The sequence below is a fragment of the Lates calcarifer genome, linkage group LG3 (genome assembly GCF_001640805.2).
Source record: "Lates calcarifer isolate ASB-BC8 linkage group LG3, TLL_Latcal_v3, whole genome shotgun sequence".
NCBI classification, from domain to species: Eukaryota; Metazoa; Chordata; class Actinopteri; family Centropomidae; genus Lates; species Lates calcarifer.
This window is the reverse complement of record NC_066835.1, coordinates 8,050,896-8,068,421: the sequence shown is the minus strand read 5'-3', so window position 1 is coordinate 8,068,421 and position 17,526 is coordinate 8,050,896. Positions and strand designations below refer to the sequence as shown.

At 39.6% G+C, this 17,526-nt stretch overlaps 2 protein-coding genes across 5 annotated transcripts; both read left to right on the top strand.

Moving 5' to 3' along the window:
• The first annotated feature begins 4,931 nt into the window (after window positions 1-4,931).
• Window positions 4,932-12,129, top strand: LOC108877149 (gasdermin-E). 3 transcript variants are annotated; one of them, XM_018667111.2, is made up of 10 exons: window positions 4,932-5,191; window positions 6,714-6,952; window positions 7,121-7,298; window positions 7,620-7,797; window positions 8,080-8,200; window positions 8,485-8,592; window positions 9,421-9,542; window positions 9,807-9,975; window positions 10,101-10,171; window positions 10,946-12,129. In XM_018667111.2, exons 2-10 carry the CDS (start codon window positions 6,742-6,744, stop codon window positions 11,102-11,104), a joined length of 1,317 nt encoding a protein of 438 aa, XP_018522627.1. In that variant the 5' UTR covers window positions 4,932-5,191; window positions 6,714-6,741; the 3' UTR covers window positions 11,105-12,129. The 3 variants fall into 3 exon arrangements, with proteins under 3 accessions (XP_018522627.1, XP_018522624.1, XP_018522634.1); XM_018667108.2 differs by having other exon boundaries at window positions 4,935-5,191; window positions 7,118-7,298; XM_018667118.2 differs by having other exon boundaries at window positions 4,937-5,191; window positions 7,118-7,298; window positions 8,485-8,583.
• A 1,219-nt stretch (window positions 12,130-13,348) lies between these two features.
• Window positions 13,349-16,678, top strand: nup42 (nucleoporin 42). Of its 2 annotated transcripts, none has more exons than XM_018667135.2 (7): window positions 13,349-13,623; window positions 14,423-14,696; window positions 14,798-14,886; window positions 15,015-15,091; window positions 15,298-15,384; window positions 15,493-15,595; window positions 15,804-16,678. In XM_018667135.2, the coding sequence occupies exons 1-7, from the start codon at window positions 13,464-13,466 to the stop codon at window positions 16,277-16,279; spliced, it is 1,266 nt and encodes a 421-aa protein (XP_018522651.1). In that variant the 5' UTR covers window positions 13,349-13,463; the 3' UTR covers window positions 16,280-16,678. The 2 variants fall into 2 exon arrangements, with proteins under 2 accessions (XP_018522651.1, XP_018522642.1); XM_018667126.2 differs by having other exon boundaries at window positions 13,349-13,674.
• Window positions 16,679-17,526: the final 848 nt, after the last annotated feature.

Sequence of the window (17,526 nt, the reverse complement as noted above, 5' to 3'; positions counted from 1 at the left end):
CCACTCTCTCAGCTGTGTGTGTGTGTGTTTCCGTTATAGTCCTCGTTGCTCTACTTACAAGTAGAGTTGTAAGTAGAGCAACAAGTTTTGTAGTTAACACCATCAGAGAAATGTCTCTGTAAAATCCAGTGGACTACTTCTGTGTTTGGACAACTTGGTCTAATTGTACGCATGGCAACCTGGGTGACACTCCAGAACTGACAGCTGAACAGACAGAAACTCTGGAAATATCACAGAAAGTAATCTTTATATACTTTTTAAGCTTATTTCAGGTAAGCAAAATCTTCTTTTATACAGTCATGTATCTGTGTTTGAGGGTACAGAAAACCCAAAAAAAAAAAAAAGTACTCTACTCTGTCAGCCCAATTTACTCAAGCCAACCAATGTGTTCAGTTTGTTTGATTTCCTGGTCAAAACACGATTTTCTCCACTTAATTTCTTTGATTTGAACCTGGTTTATTTCCCATAAATGTGGCTAAAGAGGCTCTATGAGTTGTTTTAACTTTGAAGGATAACACAAGGGGAGCAGCAACACATACTGGGAGCTGCGGAGAGACCCTGGCTTCAGCAACATGGACTTCCCTGTGTTGTGATGACCTTTGGATTTAACTAAACTCTACTACAACTTATCATAGAGAGGGAAGTGTGAAAACTGAACTGAGACCAGCCTCAAAGTGTCCTGACTTAGTTAACATGAGTCTGTGTCACATTAACCCAAACCAATATGCTGCTTCCTGCTTCCACTTTGGGGGACGCCTGTAGAACATCTGTTGCTGTTTCTGTTATTTATCATGTTTCTCCTAAAGAGTACATTTCCTCACTCATTATCATGTAATTTACACAGTATCAGTGTAGACTAAATATCCATATCATTATGTTCTGTCACATCTCAGCATTTACCAAAGTGCCTTTTATTGCAGTGCTGCACTTGAACTGCTTTAGCAGTTATGCAAAAACAGTCTCTTTATTCAGAGACTTTTAAAAAAAATTTGGATAATGTCAACATATGTGGACTTTACTGGAGAGAAAGGATCATGGTTGGAAGTGAACTTGTTCAAAAGGTCAAAAGTTTGTCAAGTATTCCTCCATTCAGTCAGCATCAGGACTTTCTGATTGTTTTAGCCAGTGACTAATCACATGCTCTAATTCTAGAGAGACTTCAGCCTTATTTCAGTGTGCTGGATGGACAAGTTATGGTGTGTCACATGTTTGCTTGGCTGTGTGTCAGGGATGAGCTGAGATGTTGTTTACTTGTTTTTCTCACTGCTGCAAACAAGTAAATCCCTTCCAAAGATAATAATCATCAAAAGGTGTTGCTCCTTTGAGTTAATGATGAAGTAAAGTAAAAGATACTGAAACAATTGTGTTGTTAGGATTAACATGAATGGAACAGAAAACATTTTCTTTCCATGTTTAAAAACTTTCATCGAAGAAAAAAAAATTACCACATAATTTACATTCATCCATTGTCCATACTTACTTATCCTTTGTAGGATCGTCAGGGGACAGAGTGAATGCCATTTAACTGTAAAGCCTGTGACTAACCAATACTAACCTAGTCTGTATGTCTTTGTGAATGTGGGAGGAAACTGGAGAAAACCCACACTGGTATGACTGAGAACATGCAAACTCCACACATAAAGACCCCAGTTGGTCTTACCACAACCTTCTTCCTGTGAGGTGACAGTGTTAATCAATGCACAACCATCATGCCAGCCCAAATCTGATGTTTCCCAGGTGTCCGTGTATCCTTCCATCTCCTCCTCTTCTACTGCGTCATCTTCCTCAAGATCTTTCCCAGGAGACGATGGTCTTTTGTAGGGATCTTACTTCAGAGGACCATGAACTCCCTCTGGTGAGCAAGTCCCTTGAGCATCCTCTGTTTGGTGTAACACTTGCTAATATTTAACCAAACTGAAATTTGTTTTCTGTGAGAAAAAACAAGAGTCTTATCTGCTCTGATATGGAAAAACTTTGTGTATTTTATACTTAACCACTGCAATCCAGAGATTTATTGTTACTAAAGCAGAACAAAACTTACAGAGAAGGTGGAGGTGTTGAGTCCAAACACAAGGGGATTAAAGTCCAAAAACACAACAAGTTCAAATATGCAGGGGAACATGCAGGAGGTTACACTGGGTAACACAAGAAGCACAAAACACAGCTCATGAACAGAACACAATACTCCAACAACTCAACAGGAGACAGACAGGACGATACATACACTGGGGATGGTTAGAGTCGAGACACAGGTGAGGCTGAAAAAAGGAGGGAAATAGACAGACAGGAAGTAAAAGCACAAGAGACAAACTAGGTAAAGTAACTAAATAAAACAGGAAGTAACAAAAAACCAACAAAGGATGAAAGAGAGAGGAGAATACTGAAATAAAACTGAAAATGAAATGCACAGAAACACAGGAGAAAATAACTGAAACTAAGAAACAAAAGTCACTGAGCAGATCATGACATCTATATTATATAAACCACAAATTCTAGGGCTGTCCACAATTGACAAGATTTTGGGACAAGATTTTCAAATGTCTTTCATTTCTTTGACATATACAACATCACTACTTTACTTTCTCCTCACACAGCCTTGCTTGGTGTTTTGCCAACTGACTCTTGAAACTTTTTGCTACCTTTATAGACGTTACCTTGGAAGGATACATTTCTAAAAAAAAAAAAAAAAATGTATGTATGTGTATGTATATCTGAAAGCATAAAGATGTATATACAACCATGTGTACACATTTATCTATTCTGACCTGCCAAATCCACCAGTTTGGTGATGTTCACATCATCCTCCCCTCTTGTCCTCCTTAGACACGACAGGGAACAGGAACTCATCTGATGACAGATCTGGTAATTATGTTAACCTGAAATGTTCCTGTGTTGTAAATGAACATGTGTTATTCATATATTTACTAATGTTTGTAACTTGGGAAACAATTAAAGTCTCATAAGCAAGTTATACCATGGCATCACATGGGAAAAAGCGCTGGACAAATGAAAATAACTGAAGACATGTGACTCTATACTTAGGAAGTACAGTTGTCCTCCACCAACTCCCGGACCTGGAGGGACTTCTGTTGGAAAAACGTGGTTAACTTTTTTAAATCACGCCTAAACAGATGTCTAATGAAACACTGGCACTCAGCTATACTGCTGAGGGGAATGTGGAGAACTCATGGTTAATCATGTTTTCTGGTCCTGTCACTCTATTCAGTCTTACTGGAAGGATGTAGCAACAATGACCTCAAAAACCCAACATTCAAATCCCTGTATCTTGGACATATCCCTGACAGGTTAAGTAGGACAATAAAAAATACTGGCTTCTGAAAATACTGTCATACTGCTGGCCTCTTTATTAATACTGTTTAACATCAACATCTTCTAAAACAGATAACTTACTCCATTCAGCTCCAAAAAACTGTAGGAAACACGGCATGCTTGTTTAGCCGATGAAACAGATTTTTATTTTATTGTAAATGCGTGACACCAGACTTGGTCCTGATGGCCATAGCTGGTACCTTGCATGGCTGCTTTTCCACCATTGCATTATGTGTGTGTATGTGCTCTGCCTAGGTAGAAAAGCATTATCTAAGTGCAGTCCATTTAACATTTACATATCTCACATTCAGTCAGGTAGTATATATTTTCTTATGTAGAGTACCCACCCTCTCATCCCTCTCTTTCCAAGCGTGTCAGAGAGTCTACATTGGCCATTTGGTGACAAAATGGCATCAACTACCGCATCAGCTAGACTGCTGAGTGAAGAGGTTTGTTTATATAGCTATATTTAGGTATTGTATTTAGTCGTTAGTCTGCCCAGTAGGTAGGTAATGGCTGACATGTACTCTCTCCTTTCTTCCTCTTTGATGTAAAAATGAGAAAGGTGGTGCAATATGTTGGATTGCATGGAAGTGGACCTGTTCCTTATGTAGATGTAAATAGCTCATTCTAAGCAAATGAAAACACAACAATTATCAGTTTTAGGTGATTATACATGAATAAAAACATAGTTAAGCATATTAGATTCCTGTATAGATTCCAATAGATTCCTGTAAATGTTACACACTGATCCTTTATGTAAAACCTCTAAATACATGTTACATGACTGCTAACAGTGGTAGGAGGGGCCTTAGCAGCTTGTTACTGTAGTCTAGGACCAGCTGTGACTACAAAGTGTTTGTGCATCTGGTTAAATCCATACCTCTGTGAAACATCATCTCAACATCTGAGTGACAACTCCCAGTCAGCCCTTAAAAAGCTACTTATCTCCACCAAGCACAACACAAACCAAAATGTACCCACCCACTCACATGCACACATTCTCCTAAACCTATTCCTTCAACAGCTGACTTTAAATCTGAACCCACACATTTTAATAATGCAAACCAACAACACATTGATGGAATATTGTGTCCTTTCGCTTAAAGGGGATTTCCAACCATTTTAAAAACTCACACGTCTTTAAAACCAAGGTCATCATGTGCCACTCTCTCAGCTTAATGTTAACATCTGGCACTGTTCCATGGTCAGTGAATGGACACACTGATTTAGTTGGCTCATGAGATACTTGTATGATTTTAAGAGAAATGAATTTCTAGTTGAAGCACATGACTGAAGGCACAGGTGGTTTTGTGGTTTGTGGCAACAAGTGTCATAAACTGCAGCCATAGTTAGAAAATCACCTCTGTTATACAGATGAGCAGAAAAGTGAGTGACTCAAAATGTCATGGTTTGCAAACGTTTCCTGTCAGAATGCACTTATTTACTTCACAGAAACTCAGAAAATCAAAGAGGCAAGTCTGATCATGTCCTGAAACAGACACACACACACACACACACACACACACAAACCAGAGTTCATAAGATCATGATTGCCTCTTCAGTGAAAGTGGGAGGAGGAACGTGTGGATGTACTGTCTCACCACTCGGGCACAGCTATGACCGAGCAGTGAACAGTTTTGTCTCTTTCTGATTTCCGTTACTGTCCTCGTTAAAATCGCGCGAGAGGGGCGTCGCTATTAAATCCAGAGGACTATATCTGTCTGTGTTTGGACAACTTGGGTCTACTTTTACGCACGGCAACCTGGGTGACACTCCAGGACGGACAGCTGAACAGACAGGAGTTCCGAACGTAGGACGCATAGCCATCGTTAAAGAGTTGTTTTTAAGATTATTTGAGGTAAGCAACATCTTCATTTATTCACTAATAAATGTAGTTATGTTTCTGCGCTTTTTGACATAGAAATACAGTAAAAAGGGGGTTTATTGGCAGTTTACTTTATTCGAACCCACCAGTGTGGTTAGTTTGTTGTGATAACGCGGTCAAAACATGTTTTTTCTACTTTATTTCTTTTATTTAAAATTCATAATCCCAGTCATATGTCCTCAAGGCTCGTGCGCAGCTGATCTCATCGTGCAGGCACGCGCAGCACAGCCTGGTCAGTTACAGTTAGAGTTGGTGGGCTGCCGGGAACTGGCGCACGTGTTAGTGTGTGTGTTTATTTATGTAATTCATATGCACAGGGATGTTATGCTCACCCGACAGTTTACACTGGCAAAGATTTTCATATAAAATTGGTCTATATTCCATTTTTCGCTTAACTTCTGGGCTCAAGTTCAGTAAACTGTAGTGATGATGTTGATGTCACATTAGTTTCAAACGATGTAAGTAGTTTATCATGTACACATGGGTAATACTTTTCTAAAGGGTGTTTGCTTTATGGTGATCAGCTACTGATGGTATTTAAGCAACAATTATATTTGCCTTTACATTACTGGACATAGGCATAAAGACACTTTCTCACACATACCACACACTTGGTGAAATGTTTAGCATTCCACCTTAACCACATGTACTATATGTTAGATTATGTTTCCTCCCTCAAATGTTAGATGGTTAGTCCCATTATCGTGTCTTTTTCCCTCTTGTTTCCTTGGTTCAGATCACACTAAACAAAAGAAACATAAAATATGTAGAATCTGCATATTTGAGCTTTTGGAATTCGAGTTTGGGGTTAGAGAAAGGTCCTCGCTGACGTTATGTCAACTCTTTAATTATTCAGACCAAATGACTCAACACACTGAAACTGTGTCAAGTCAAGGGGAGTTTGTTTGTTCAGAATGGGAAGGTGGTGGCGTTCTTGATTTCATTCAGGGTTAAACCTTCAGAAGTCTGTTTTCTATTTATTTCCCCTAACTGCCCTCTTTCTCTGTCCCTCAGCCAATGTTCCATTCTTCAAACATCCCTCAAACCAGCTTCTTCCTCTTTTCCCTCACAGCACAAATCCCCCTTTACGCCTGATTACTTTAAATATTTAAACTATGAAAGCTGAACCCGCAGAATAAGCACGCTGAGGTGTGTGTGTGTGAATGCAAACACGTGCATCTCAAATACACACAAAGAAGTTAACAACATGCAGGGGGACTTTCTTTATGCCTTATGAGTCACTGCCCACTGTTGCTGGACACAGAGAGGTTTGGGGTTACATTATGTTCGCACACACCCATACAGGGCCTACTTGGCCTTACCGGGACTTCTCAAGTCTACATAAACTTTATCAAGAGGGGAAAACTGGGGAGAATACCAGGGGGAAATCACCCTTAGCGGTTTACTTTAGTGAGAGCACATCAGAGCTCCTGCCTTCGCTCTAAGTGTCCTCCAGTGAACAAAATAAACTCAAATTGAGGTCTCTCTCTTCCAGCTGTCTGCAGTCCTCGTCTGCTGAAGCCATGTTTTCCAAGGCCACTGCCAACTTCGTCCGTCAGATTGACCCGGAAGGAAGCCTCATCCACGTGTCGCGACTAAATGACTCACGTAAACTGGTTCCCATGGCGCTTGTCGTCAAACGCAACCGCATCTGGTTCTGGCAGAGGCCTAAGTATCAACCGACAGATTTCACCCTTGGCGACTTGTTGCAGGGCGACACGGTGCTCAGTCCTGGTATGTAGGTGTGCACGCACAGCACTGTTTGTGTTCAAAAAAACTCAAGCCACATGAGTAGAATATTTTATTTCTGGGTCATGTATCGTTTCGTATCGTTTTGTAGGTATTTTCAAAGTGCGTGAAGCATTTCTCAAACACCCCTAACGCCACATGTCTTGTCAGAAGTGTGTGAGACAGATTTCCTGACCTATGAGGGCACGTTTGGAGACAAACTCTTGGGGAAGGTGGACACCAAGGCTGTTGTAGTGGAGGGGCGGGGCATTTCCAAGCTCCAATCATGTTTTGGCAAGTTGAAGAAAGAGGAACTGATTGTGAAGAAGCTGTTACGCGACTCCAGCGACAGGTATTAAATAATTCCCTTTTATATTGTTTGCTCACCACAGCTAGTCAGAAGGTGACAGGATGATGACTGCATTATTGATGAGGTGAACAGTCTAAAAATGTAGTTAGACATCAGACATTTGACTCTTCAGACCAGTGTCATGCAAATACTTAACCACAACTACAGAGATCAGTAGCATCATATTCCTTCAACACACTGCACTTAATCCCCACATGTTTCTTTTGATTGGATGTCTGTTTCAAAACACTCTGCCCATGTGAATCTCTCTAAATGCACATTTAGCTGTTGTAGATTAAGACCTCCTCCTCGTCTACTCTCCAGGCTGGTGGACATGGCGCACGTTCTGGTGAAGCAGGTGGAGAAGAAGGCAGAGGTGCTGGCAATAGTGAAGGAGCGGATCCTCACCACCAACTCCTGCTCCGTCAGCCAGACGAAAAAGAAGCAGTGCTCTTTTCAGGGGGTGCTTGGGCTGCTGGGCATGCTGGGAAGCTCTGTTAAGGTGAGTGTGGATGGGGATGAGTATCAAGAAACTTTATTTTTTTCCAAATTCATTACTACGATATGAGTTCAGTATATAGATTAAATGTTTGATTGGCAGATTCATTTTATTATTTGTCTCTTTTTGTCATGGAAATACTGAATATTTCTATTTGTTTGTTATTTTGTTTAAAGTCTGACTGTACAGTTATCAGAGCTTCAGTGGAAAAGTATTATAGCCAGCATCGAACTCTATAAATCAGTGCACCTATGCATGTGTATTTGTTTATATGTGTATCCTCAGGTGTGTGTGAACGACAGCAACAACATTGAGAGGGACAGTGATGTTTCTTTGGAGATTCCCTCTGGTACAGTCATTGCGTACAGCATCTTGGAACTGGAGATTAAGAAAAGTGGACACTATGGTGAGTTCTTGTGTGTGTGTGTGTGTGTGTGTGTGTTTACGGAGAAGCACACTGGGATTGACGTTAAGACAAATGTTTGAAGAGAAAAGAATGCGTTACAGTGTCACTTCTCCATTATGGCTTTTCCTCATTGCCTACAAATACAACCATTTCCCATAAATCCCCTGTTGTGACTTTTTGTGCTAGAATCTGTTTTTTCTTTTTGCACCCATGTTTCCTCCTTTCTGTGTTGTGACTGAGCGTTGATTTTTTTCTTAAATTTTTTCTGATGTGTGTATTTTCAGATATATGCCTACAGCCTGGTGCAATAGGAGGCTTTGAAGCAGACTCTATGTCCTGGTCAACCCATGACTCCTTGAATATGGTGGATGGCAAGCACAATGGTGAGAATGGTACAGAGAAATTACCTTTGATTCCACTGCAAAATGGTTTGTGTCCATTCATTCAAACATTTAGCCAGTGAAAAATTGTTAATTATATTGTTACGGTTATTCAAATATTTTCAACGCTTCCCATTTTTCTTAGCTTTATATGAGGAAGTGAAATTAGTGGGTTCCCTTTTCTGCTATACACACACTGGATTCTATGAATTGCTGTATCAACAGTTGTATGAATGAATTGTTCTGAAGTACTGTCATTGGGTTGACCTGCCTTACTAGAAAGAACTGAGGCTAAAATTAACTATAATAGATACAAACATGGAATTATTAATTGTTTAATTAATGCATTACATTGCTGTAGCACCACCTACACCAATCTACCTAACGTACAAATGCTATCAAATTTTTAAGGGCTGTGTCTTCAAAATTTGATTGTGATTGAACAATGTGTTCAAGAAATAGTAACCGGTAGTGTTTACATTTACCGTAGTAACTGCCTGTAGGTAAACAATGCAGAATATCAAAAATCAAAGGGTTATATGTCAAATCTGGTGATTTAAAATGGTTTAAAATATATGCAGATGGAAAAAGACATGGCCTCTATATACTGGACATTGATATGTGAGTTTTAGTTGTCTCACTGCAAAAATAGAAGTGGTTTATAATGCTTAATAATTCCTAAAAAGTTTCAAACAGTTGTCAGGGAGGTTGTCCTTTTGACCATCCACTGTGGTGCAGCCTTCATATTAAAGGAGGATGACTAGGGCTAGTACCAGCCAAATGTTGTGTTAGTGTAGCCTCAGCTTAAAATCTAATGCAGTATCTCCTGGTCTTTTACAGGATCACAGGAGATGGACTTGTCTCCACTGGCAGAGCTCCCCCAGTTAACTCAACGTGCCTGGTTCAAGAAACTCCAGGAGACAATGAGGGACAGAGCTGCTCTGTCAGATCTGCAGTGTGATGTGAGTGACACAATGGCATTACCCCAACGTCATTACTACTATCACTACTCAACTTGTCAAAATAGGCTATTGGGCTTTGGGTTCATCTATACAGGGTAATTGTATTATGGGTAGACTAACCCAAAGGGACATACTCTCCCATAACCACTGTTTATTCTTAATTTCTAGACAGTTATATTAAGACAAATATTCCTACCATTCCTCTGTTTTTACATGTTCTGCTTTCTCCATCTTCCCATTTCTTCGTGCCTCTCTTTCTGTCAGCTGGAGGAGTTGTGCACTGTTAAAACACTTGATGTGGCCATGCAAGAAGAGCCGTTGGAGGACCTGATAAAATCAGCATCAACCAGACCAGACAGTCATACTGAGTGCTGCCAGATGGCCAATGCTGCTCACCTAAACGCAACTCACCTGTTGGTCAGTGCTATGGAAGGTGAGAGGAAACTCCTGACCTTGACAGCTATAGACATTTTCCCTGTAGTGCTCTGAGCAACACATAGTAGTACTCTATAAATCATTTTCTACACTTTAACCCTGTTGTGTGTATTGTTGTTGTAGAGTTGCCTGATGAAACACTGAGCCTCCTGAGTGAGAGCTGTGCTGATTTTCTGGAGGCCTTGGATACCCTGGTTAGTGAACTTGTTTCATTTTTTGCACATCTTTAAATTGTTGCTGTTGTACATGAGTTGTTGAAAATTATTAAGTTATTTATTTGACTCAATGCAAAAAAATAAATAAATAAATAAAAATTTAAGAAAAAAATCAACGCTCTATCACATTTTTTTTCCCAATAGTTTTAAAGGTGCTATATGTAAGTTTTTACTATTGCTACAAAGCCGATGTTAGCATTAACAGATGTTTACTTACCAAGAGCTTCAAGCAGATATAAGCATTTACAAGACCAGAGGTTAGAATATGACTTCTGGGCAGCACCACTTTAAACAAATGTTTATGCTAATGTTGGCTAAGCAAAACTTACATATAGCACTTTGAGAAAAGTTCAGTATTTGGGGGGCTGCTTTAGTCATTAGCTTTCTTGCTAAGAGATAGGTGACGAGATTGATACTAACTTATATATATAAACACACAGGTAGCATAAAGGGGGAAACAGATAGCCTGGTTCTGTCTGAAAGAAACAAAATCCACCTTGCAACACCTCTAAAGCTCACTTATCAACGCATTGTATCCCACATTGTTTCTCAACACCAGCCAGACTAGCTACTACCACCTGTTTCCAAACTTAATGCAAAGCTAAGCTAAGATCTTCTCATCTCACTCTCGCTAAGATCTTCTCATCTCACACCAACATCTTGGACTGCTCCTTTAGGAAAAATAAGGTCTTAAAACCATGACTTTGCAACAAAGAGCCATGTATTTATCTGTCCGCATGTCTGTCTCACCAGATGTGCAGGTTAAAGGAGAGTGAGCCTCTCCCCATCCAGTGTCTTCCCATTCCGCTGCAGGACAACCAGGCTTTCCAGCTTGCAGAGCAGCTGCTCAGCACCATCAATGTGGCGCTGAAGAGAAACACAGACATTGCTGTGGACGGAGACAGGAGATAAAGCAGGAGTTCTCCCTGTCCCTCTTCGCCTCAGCATACATGGATTGTCCTTGCTGTGCAATGGGGTAAAGGGGTAGGGTTTTGTACATTTTCTTTCATTTTATGTTCATTTCTTTCTTTATTGTAAGTTTATTGACTCTAAACTCACTATACTTTACTGCATAGCATCTTTCTGTCATTAATACTATTGTTGGTTTTTAAATATTGCTTAAAGAGAGCATATTGTAACCATGTTACTTTTCCTACATATATTTTTGCATATATTTTTATTACTTAAAGGAAAGACTCATTTTTGTATATTGAAAAAATATATTTAAATACATATATATTTTATGAATGAGTTTTGATACCTTGGTGCAGCTCTGTCTCACTGAGACACATCAACAAATGACACTTAGGATAAATGTCCTTATTTTTATGTACTAAAAATTCAGTTTCTTTTATGTTTTAGCTAACAATGAAAATGCAGTGATTAAGCTGAAAACAGTTCTGATTTCCTAGCTAAAGACCATTCACATTCATGAATTTCAAAGTTTTCAATTAACAAGAAAATGTGAAATTTCATGCTTGCCAACAGTATATGACATTGATGACATTTCTACAGGATGCTGAAAGGTGTTGCTCACCTATTTTTGCCAGGATTCTGATTTTAAATTAGGTTATATTTTATTGCTGCTACTGCTTATAATCAATTTGTTATTAAACTATATTTAACATTCCCTTTAATACCAGCATTGAATATATATATATATATATATATATATATATATATCAAAAATACTGTATAATGTTAAAATTAAGGAATTCTTTTTTATGTTTTTACATGATCAATAGTTTAATGAAGCTACCGTTGCCACTTTATTATTTGTCAGCTAACATTATAATTTATTGTTCCTTGAGAAAAAAAAATGCTTCACTTTATCCTATATTTTCAAAAAGGTTTTCATGTAAGTCTGTGTCATACCTCTGTCAAAACTCATCACTTTGTATAACATAAATGGCAAATAAATATTTAAGTAAAATGTTTCCTCTTGAACACTTGTGCTCTGTGGTGAAAATCTTGGCTCATTTTAAGGTTTTTATTTTCATTATTAAGATCCCAGGCAGCAGTCTGAGAGTTTCAACATAATTATTATCAAGAAAATGGGAGATGTGCAGCAGCTGTCAGAATAATTCATCATGAAAAGGTGCATTGACCTCAATGAATGGTGTGATGCTGTCCTGATTGCACACCAGTGTAATCGTTATTTTACACTTCAATGCAATTTGCACTTAACTTCTTAAAGGGTAGCTTCCATTTATAGGGCCTACTTCAGGACTTTTGTTTTTGTTAGCCTGAGTTTTAAATGCATACTCTTGTGCTCACTCCTGTACCAGGGTGTGTGTGTTTTATGCTCATACAGTACATGCCCATTGTACAGCCACACAGGTGTTTTCACTTACGACTGATTTTGTCAGTGCAGTGTGTGTATGTGCTCATAGACCATGAATGATTCATATCGAAACTGTTGGCTGAGCCTGTTAAGGAGGGACAACTGCAAAATGTGATTCATTTCTAAATTTGTTAGAAACATTACAAATTTGCACCACTAAATTATAACACCAACCACATTATTACACCTCATCTTGGGGCCATGTCATGTAGTTTATAGACCTTTAATAGTTTATGTCACTGTCATGTGATACATACAGTATTTCTAAATATGTTTGCATTTGATCAAGTGACAATAAACTCAACAAACAGGAAACCATGGGTCAGGAAGTATTATTCCATCACAGGAGTTGTTGTCTCTGGGCATATGATGAAGCTGTTACGTAGAGGCTGCTATATAGTCTCTACTTCAAGGGAACAGAGCTGGCAGGGTATGAATAATCATTAATGGATTACCAAACAGGCCTACTGTTTATGGATTAATATTAATATTTCTGGATTTAAGAGCTCAGTTAAAAGACACAAAACGACCACAAAAGACACAGACCAAACGCAAAGCCCAAGCATATTTGTCACATCACATATATATAACGTTGAGTTAAGTATGATCTTTGACACATTTAACAGCACGTGATTTATTTAACCCTGCTCCTGTTCATGAAAACATTGATATCTGTAGGAAGGTGCTTTTTTTGGAAATCCTACAGTGACAGTGACAGTGACCTCAATATCTCGGATTACTGACAATTAACTCTCCTGCCACGCGCGGTCGCTGTTGTTGCTAGTCAGCCATGACGTAAATCTGCTGCGACCCGACCCGAACGTGTGCCTTGTTGTCGCGTGTCGCACGAAAACATTGCGGAGAGCGGGAGATACTCGGGAGCCCAGAGGAAAAGGCGGAATTTGACACAGCCGGCGCTGAGTGGAAATGACAATATGCAACTTTTTCCTTCAGGGCCGTTGTCGTTACGGCGAAAAATGTTGGAATGAGCACCCGAGGGGAGGAAACAGAGGAGCAGGAGGAGGTGGTGGTGGTGGAGGAGGAGGAGGCGGCGGCGGCGGCTACAACAACTACAGCCGCTCCTCTGGTCAGCAGCAGTCTAGAGGAGGAGGAGGAGGAGGAGGAGGTGGTGGTGGTGGTAAGGTTAACAAGAAATACATTCAGACTGAATGCTCTTTAAGTGTTGTGTTACCGTAGCAGGGCTGTTGTATAGTAACAGTGACAGACCAGGTGGAAGCTAACTTTTGTTTCCCTTTCATTTACATTACGCTAGTTTGTTAACTTTCGTTTCTGAGCCAGTGTTTGTTTTTCATTACGTTAGCTAGCTTGTCGATTCTGACTTCTTTCTTTTTTTTATTATCGTAACCTAATCAATAAATATTGACAGAATATTGGAAAGACGGCACACAGCACTATAAACTGCAGCATGCTAAATGACCAAGAAGTTAAACCAGTTTAAACACAAACAAACTGGCCAGTAGAACCCTCATAAAGGTACAGGATATTTTGCCATGTTGTTGGACAAGACTACATTAAATAGATACACATTATAAACTGGCAACTGAGTGTAAAGATAATTGATCAGCCAGCAAACATGCCCACTGTTGTGTGTTATACTGGTTGCGTATATTTTACACTCTCTGTCCTTAGACTCTCAGTTCTGATAAAGAAAGACTGAAACACACGTGCTAAAACACTTATATTGGGTTCTTAAAATAGAGTAACAGAAGAGGAATCCATGCTATAGTTATATATACGGAATAGACAGAAGTGGAAGTGGTAGAGTTAGAGTATGGAGGAAAAAAAGGCTCTTTAGCCTTCATTAGCATTCATTAGTTTTTTTCCCTCTTGACATTGACTGGTTTTTGTGTGCATGCATGTTTCAGGGTTTGGAAACAGAGTTTGGGTGAATCCTAACCAACAAAAAGGAGGCTATATCCAGCCTTCATCTTTCTCATCTCATGGAAGTGATGACTGGGGCAGAGGAGGAGGCGGAGGATCTGACTGGGGCAGAGGAGGTGGAGGGAGAAGAGATAATGTGAAGAGCTCTGAATTCAACTTCTCCTCTCAAAACAGATTTTCAGCGCTTAACTCTCCAAGCACCTTTGACAGGGGAGGAAGAGGGGGAGCAGCTGGCGACGAAGATGATGACAAAAAACTGTGAGTTTTCTTTTTTTTTGTTGAGACCTGTGCAGAATGAAAATGAATGTTTATCGTCATGAGAACTTAATTTATGTGACGTCTGTTTCATGACCATCCAGGGAGATCATTCAGCTGGACATAGATGTTTGGGAGAGTTCACGGCAGTGGTGGTTCTCATGTTATTCTCCCTCTAAGACACTTGTATCTGGTCTGTATCAAACATACCTTTAATTACATGATTGTTGTTGCTGTTGTCATTTGTAGCCACAACATTAGTTGTAAATGAATGGTTTATTATATATAATCATCAAGAAATTTGAATTTTATTTTCTTCAGGTTTCACTGATCTTTCTCCAGAAGAGCTCAGAATGGAGTATTACTCCACAAGAGCTTCAGGAGATCTGCAGGGTTATGTAAGTGAAGTGTTATTCATGAATATAATCCTAGTATTTGTCTTCAGGCCAATAAGAAGGAGAGATAAGTCAAGAGGGTACTATCCTCTTCAAATGTATTTTGTCTTCTGCATGGATATTAGTACTCCTTTCAATAAGGGCAATGTATTTCAGTGTCATTGTCACATGATAAGTCTAAGAAACACCTGTTGTGTGTTGTGTTTTAGCTTAATGGTGTCAATCAGTTGCTCAACCAGTGGAGAAGCAGAGTCCAGGAACTGAAGGTTATGAATCCAGCCACCCGTGCAGCTTTGGTGAGACGTGCAGTCACTGCCACAGTACCCCCATCTATTTTTATGCAGGGCCTGTTTTTAAATACAGTGAACATTTTTTGATATTTGGTATATTTACTTTCCGTGCAGCTCGCAGAGTTAAACAACCCAGCACCTCAGTCATTTTCAGGTGGCTTTGGTTCTGTGACATCGACTGGATTTGGATCCTCTACATCTGACTTTGGAAGCAAAGGTGAAGATTAAGTATTGCTTAATTGTAACAGTAATTTAGGAATTTAAGAATGATTTGTGTAAAGACATAAAATGCATCTAAATTTGAGTTTGTAGATTTATAGAACTGAACTCTTATAACTAGCCTTTTATTGTCCTTTCTAAATATGCTGATCAGGAAGTCAAATCCATATTTACTGTTAAGACAAAAACTCTCTCTGACCATGTAGGCTTCGGGGCTCCAGCACAAGGGCAGGCCAGCAGTTTCAGCTTTGCTGCCCCAAGTGGTGGATTTGGTTCCTCAGCTGCACCATCATCCTCAACAGGTTTTGGTAGTGCCATAGCAGCTCCTACACAACCTCCCTCTGGATTTGGTTCTTCCTCTGCTCCTTCAGCTTCAGAATTCTCTTTCGCTGCTTCAAGCACCAACAAACCAGCAGCAGCCTCAGGATTTGGCTCTGCCTCGGGGTTCAGCTTCTCCTCTACAGCAAACAACACTGGAGGAGGATTTGGGGGTGGTTTTGGGACTCAGACACCAGCTGCACCACCTGCAGCAGGAGCAGGGTCTGTTGGTGGAGCATCAGACAGTCTGTTTTCACCTGAGGACAAACTGACTCCGGAGGAACTGAATCAGTTCAAGGCTAAAAGGTTCACTCTTGGTCAGATTCCTTTAAAACCTCCTCCAGCTGACCTACTGGTGTTATGATCCATGGTGAAAGTTTACAGCATTTTTTGAAATAAACCAATATAATTTATGCAATCTTTTTTTTCTGCATAGAGCTTTTATTATTATTAAGTCCACAGTCAGTCATTTGTTGTTTTTAAGATACAGCTGAATTCAGTCAGTTCAATACTTATATCAATATTTAACTTTTGAATAAAAATTACATTTTTGAATCATATTTTTTGACCTAAAACACTATTTGGGGATTTTGAGTGTCATTAAAATATTTGGATGCTGTGAAACAGTTTTGGCTTTTACAGCTGGTTTAGATGAACAGTTTTACCACAGTTTAGATGAGCTACAGATGAATGTTTAGTGGAGTATATGTATGTTGAACTATGATATAGATATGATTACAAAACATTAAAAACATGACTTGAACTTGGTTGGAAACATTTATTGCATGAAACTCGTGCAACAATTGACACATAATGTCCTCTGACCTACAAATGTATTTCACTGAATGCTTCAGGAGAGAATAATAGTTCCTCAACTGAGATAATATTGTCTTTAATCAACGTTGTAATTGCACAACTCAGCCAGGTGAGGGTGTCAGAATACAAGCCTGAAAATACCTTGGGATTTTTAACATTATAGTGAGAGAAACTACAGGAGGTAGTTTGTTTCCTCAGAATGAATATTATTCTCCAACTGCTTATGTCTATATTCAGATTGTACTGTGACACACTATTTGAAACACCTCAACCAAGGCCCACCAGTCCAGAAACATCCATCAACACCAGCTTGTTGGCTTTCACCCAGTAAAAGAGAGGAAAGTGAGGCAGAGTGCAGATAACAATGAGTGAGTAAGCTATTCACTATGTATTCATTAGGTGTTGAGCACCCGGGGGGGACCACAAGGAGAGGAATACAGCGACACAGAGACACCAATAAGCTATTCTGCTGCTATAGGGGCTAGAGCTCTGCTGACAGGCGCATATTTTCAGCTGACAGGGGCTTTGTGATATCGGCAAGAGGTGCAACTGCACTCAGTGTGTCTTAGTGTGTTTTTGTGTGTCAAGTCCATATCTCATGGCCAGGTCAGAAGTATTGTTCACACAACTAATGCAATTTTATGAATACCTATAAATGGTAACACAGCATTGACTGCCAGCAACAGTGTGCAACATAGTAATTTTCTCTGCTTCTTCTCAGTATGTCAGCAGTAACCTCCCACCCACCCCTACCAGCAGATAATACATAAATAATTCAACAGATTAATGAACGAT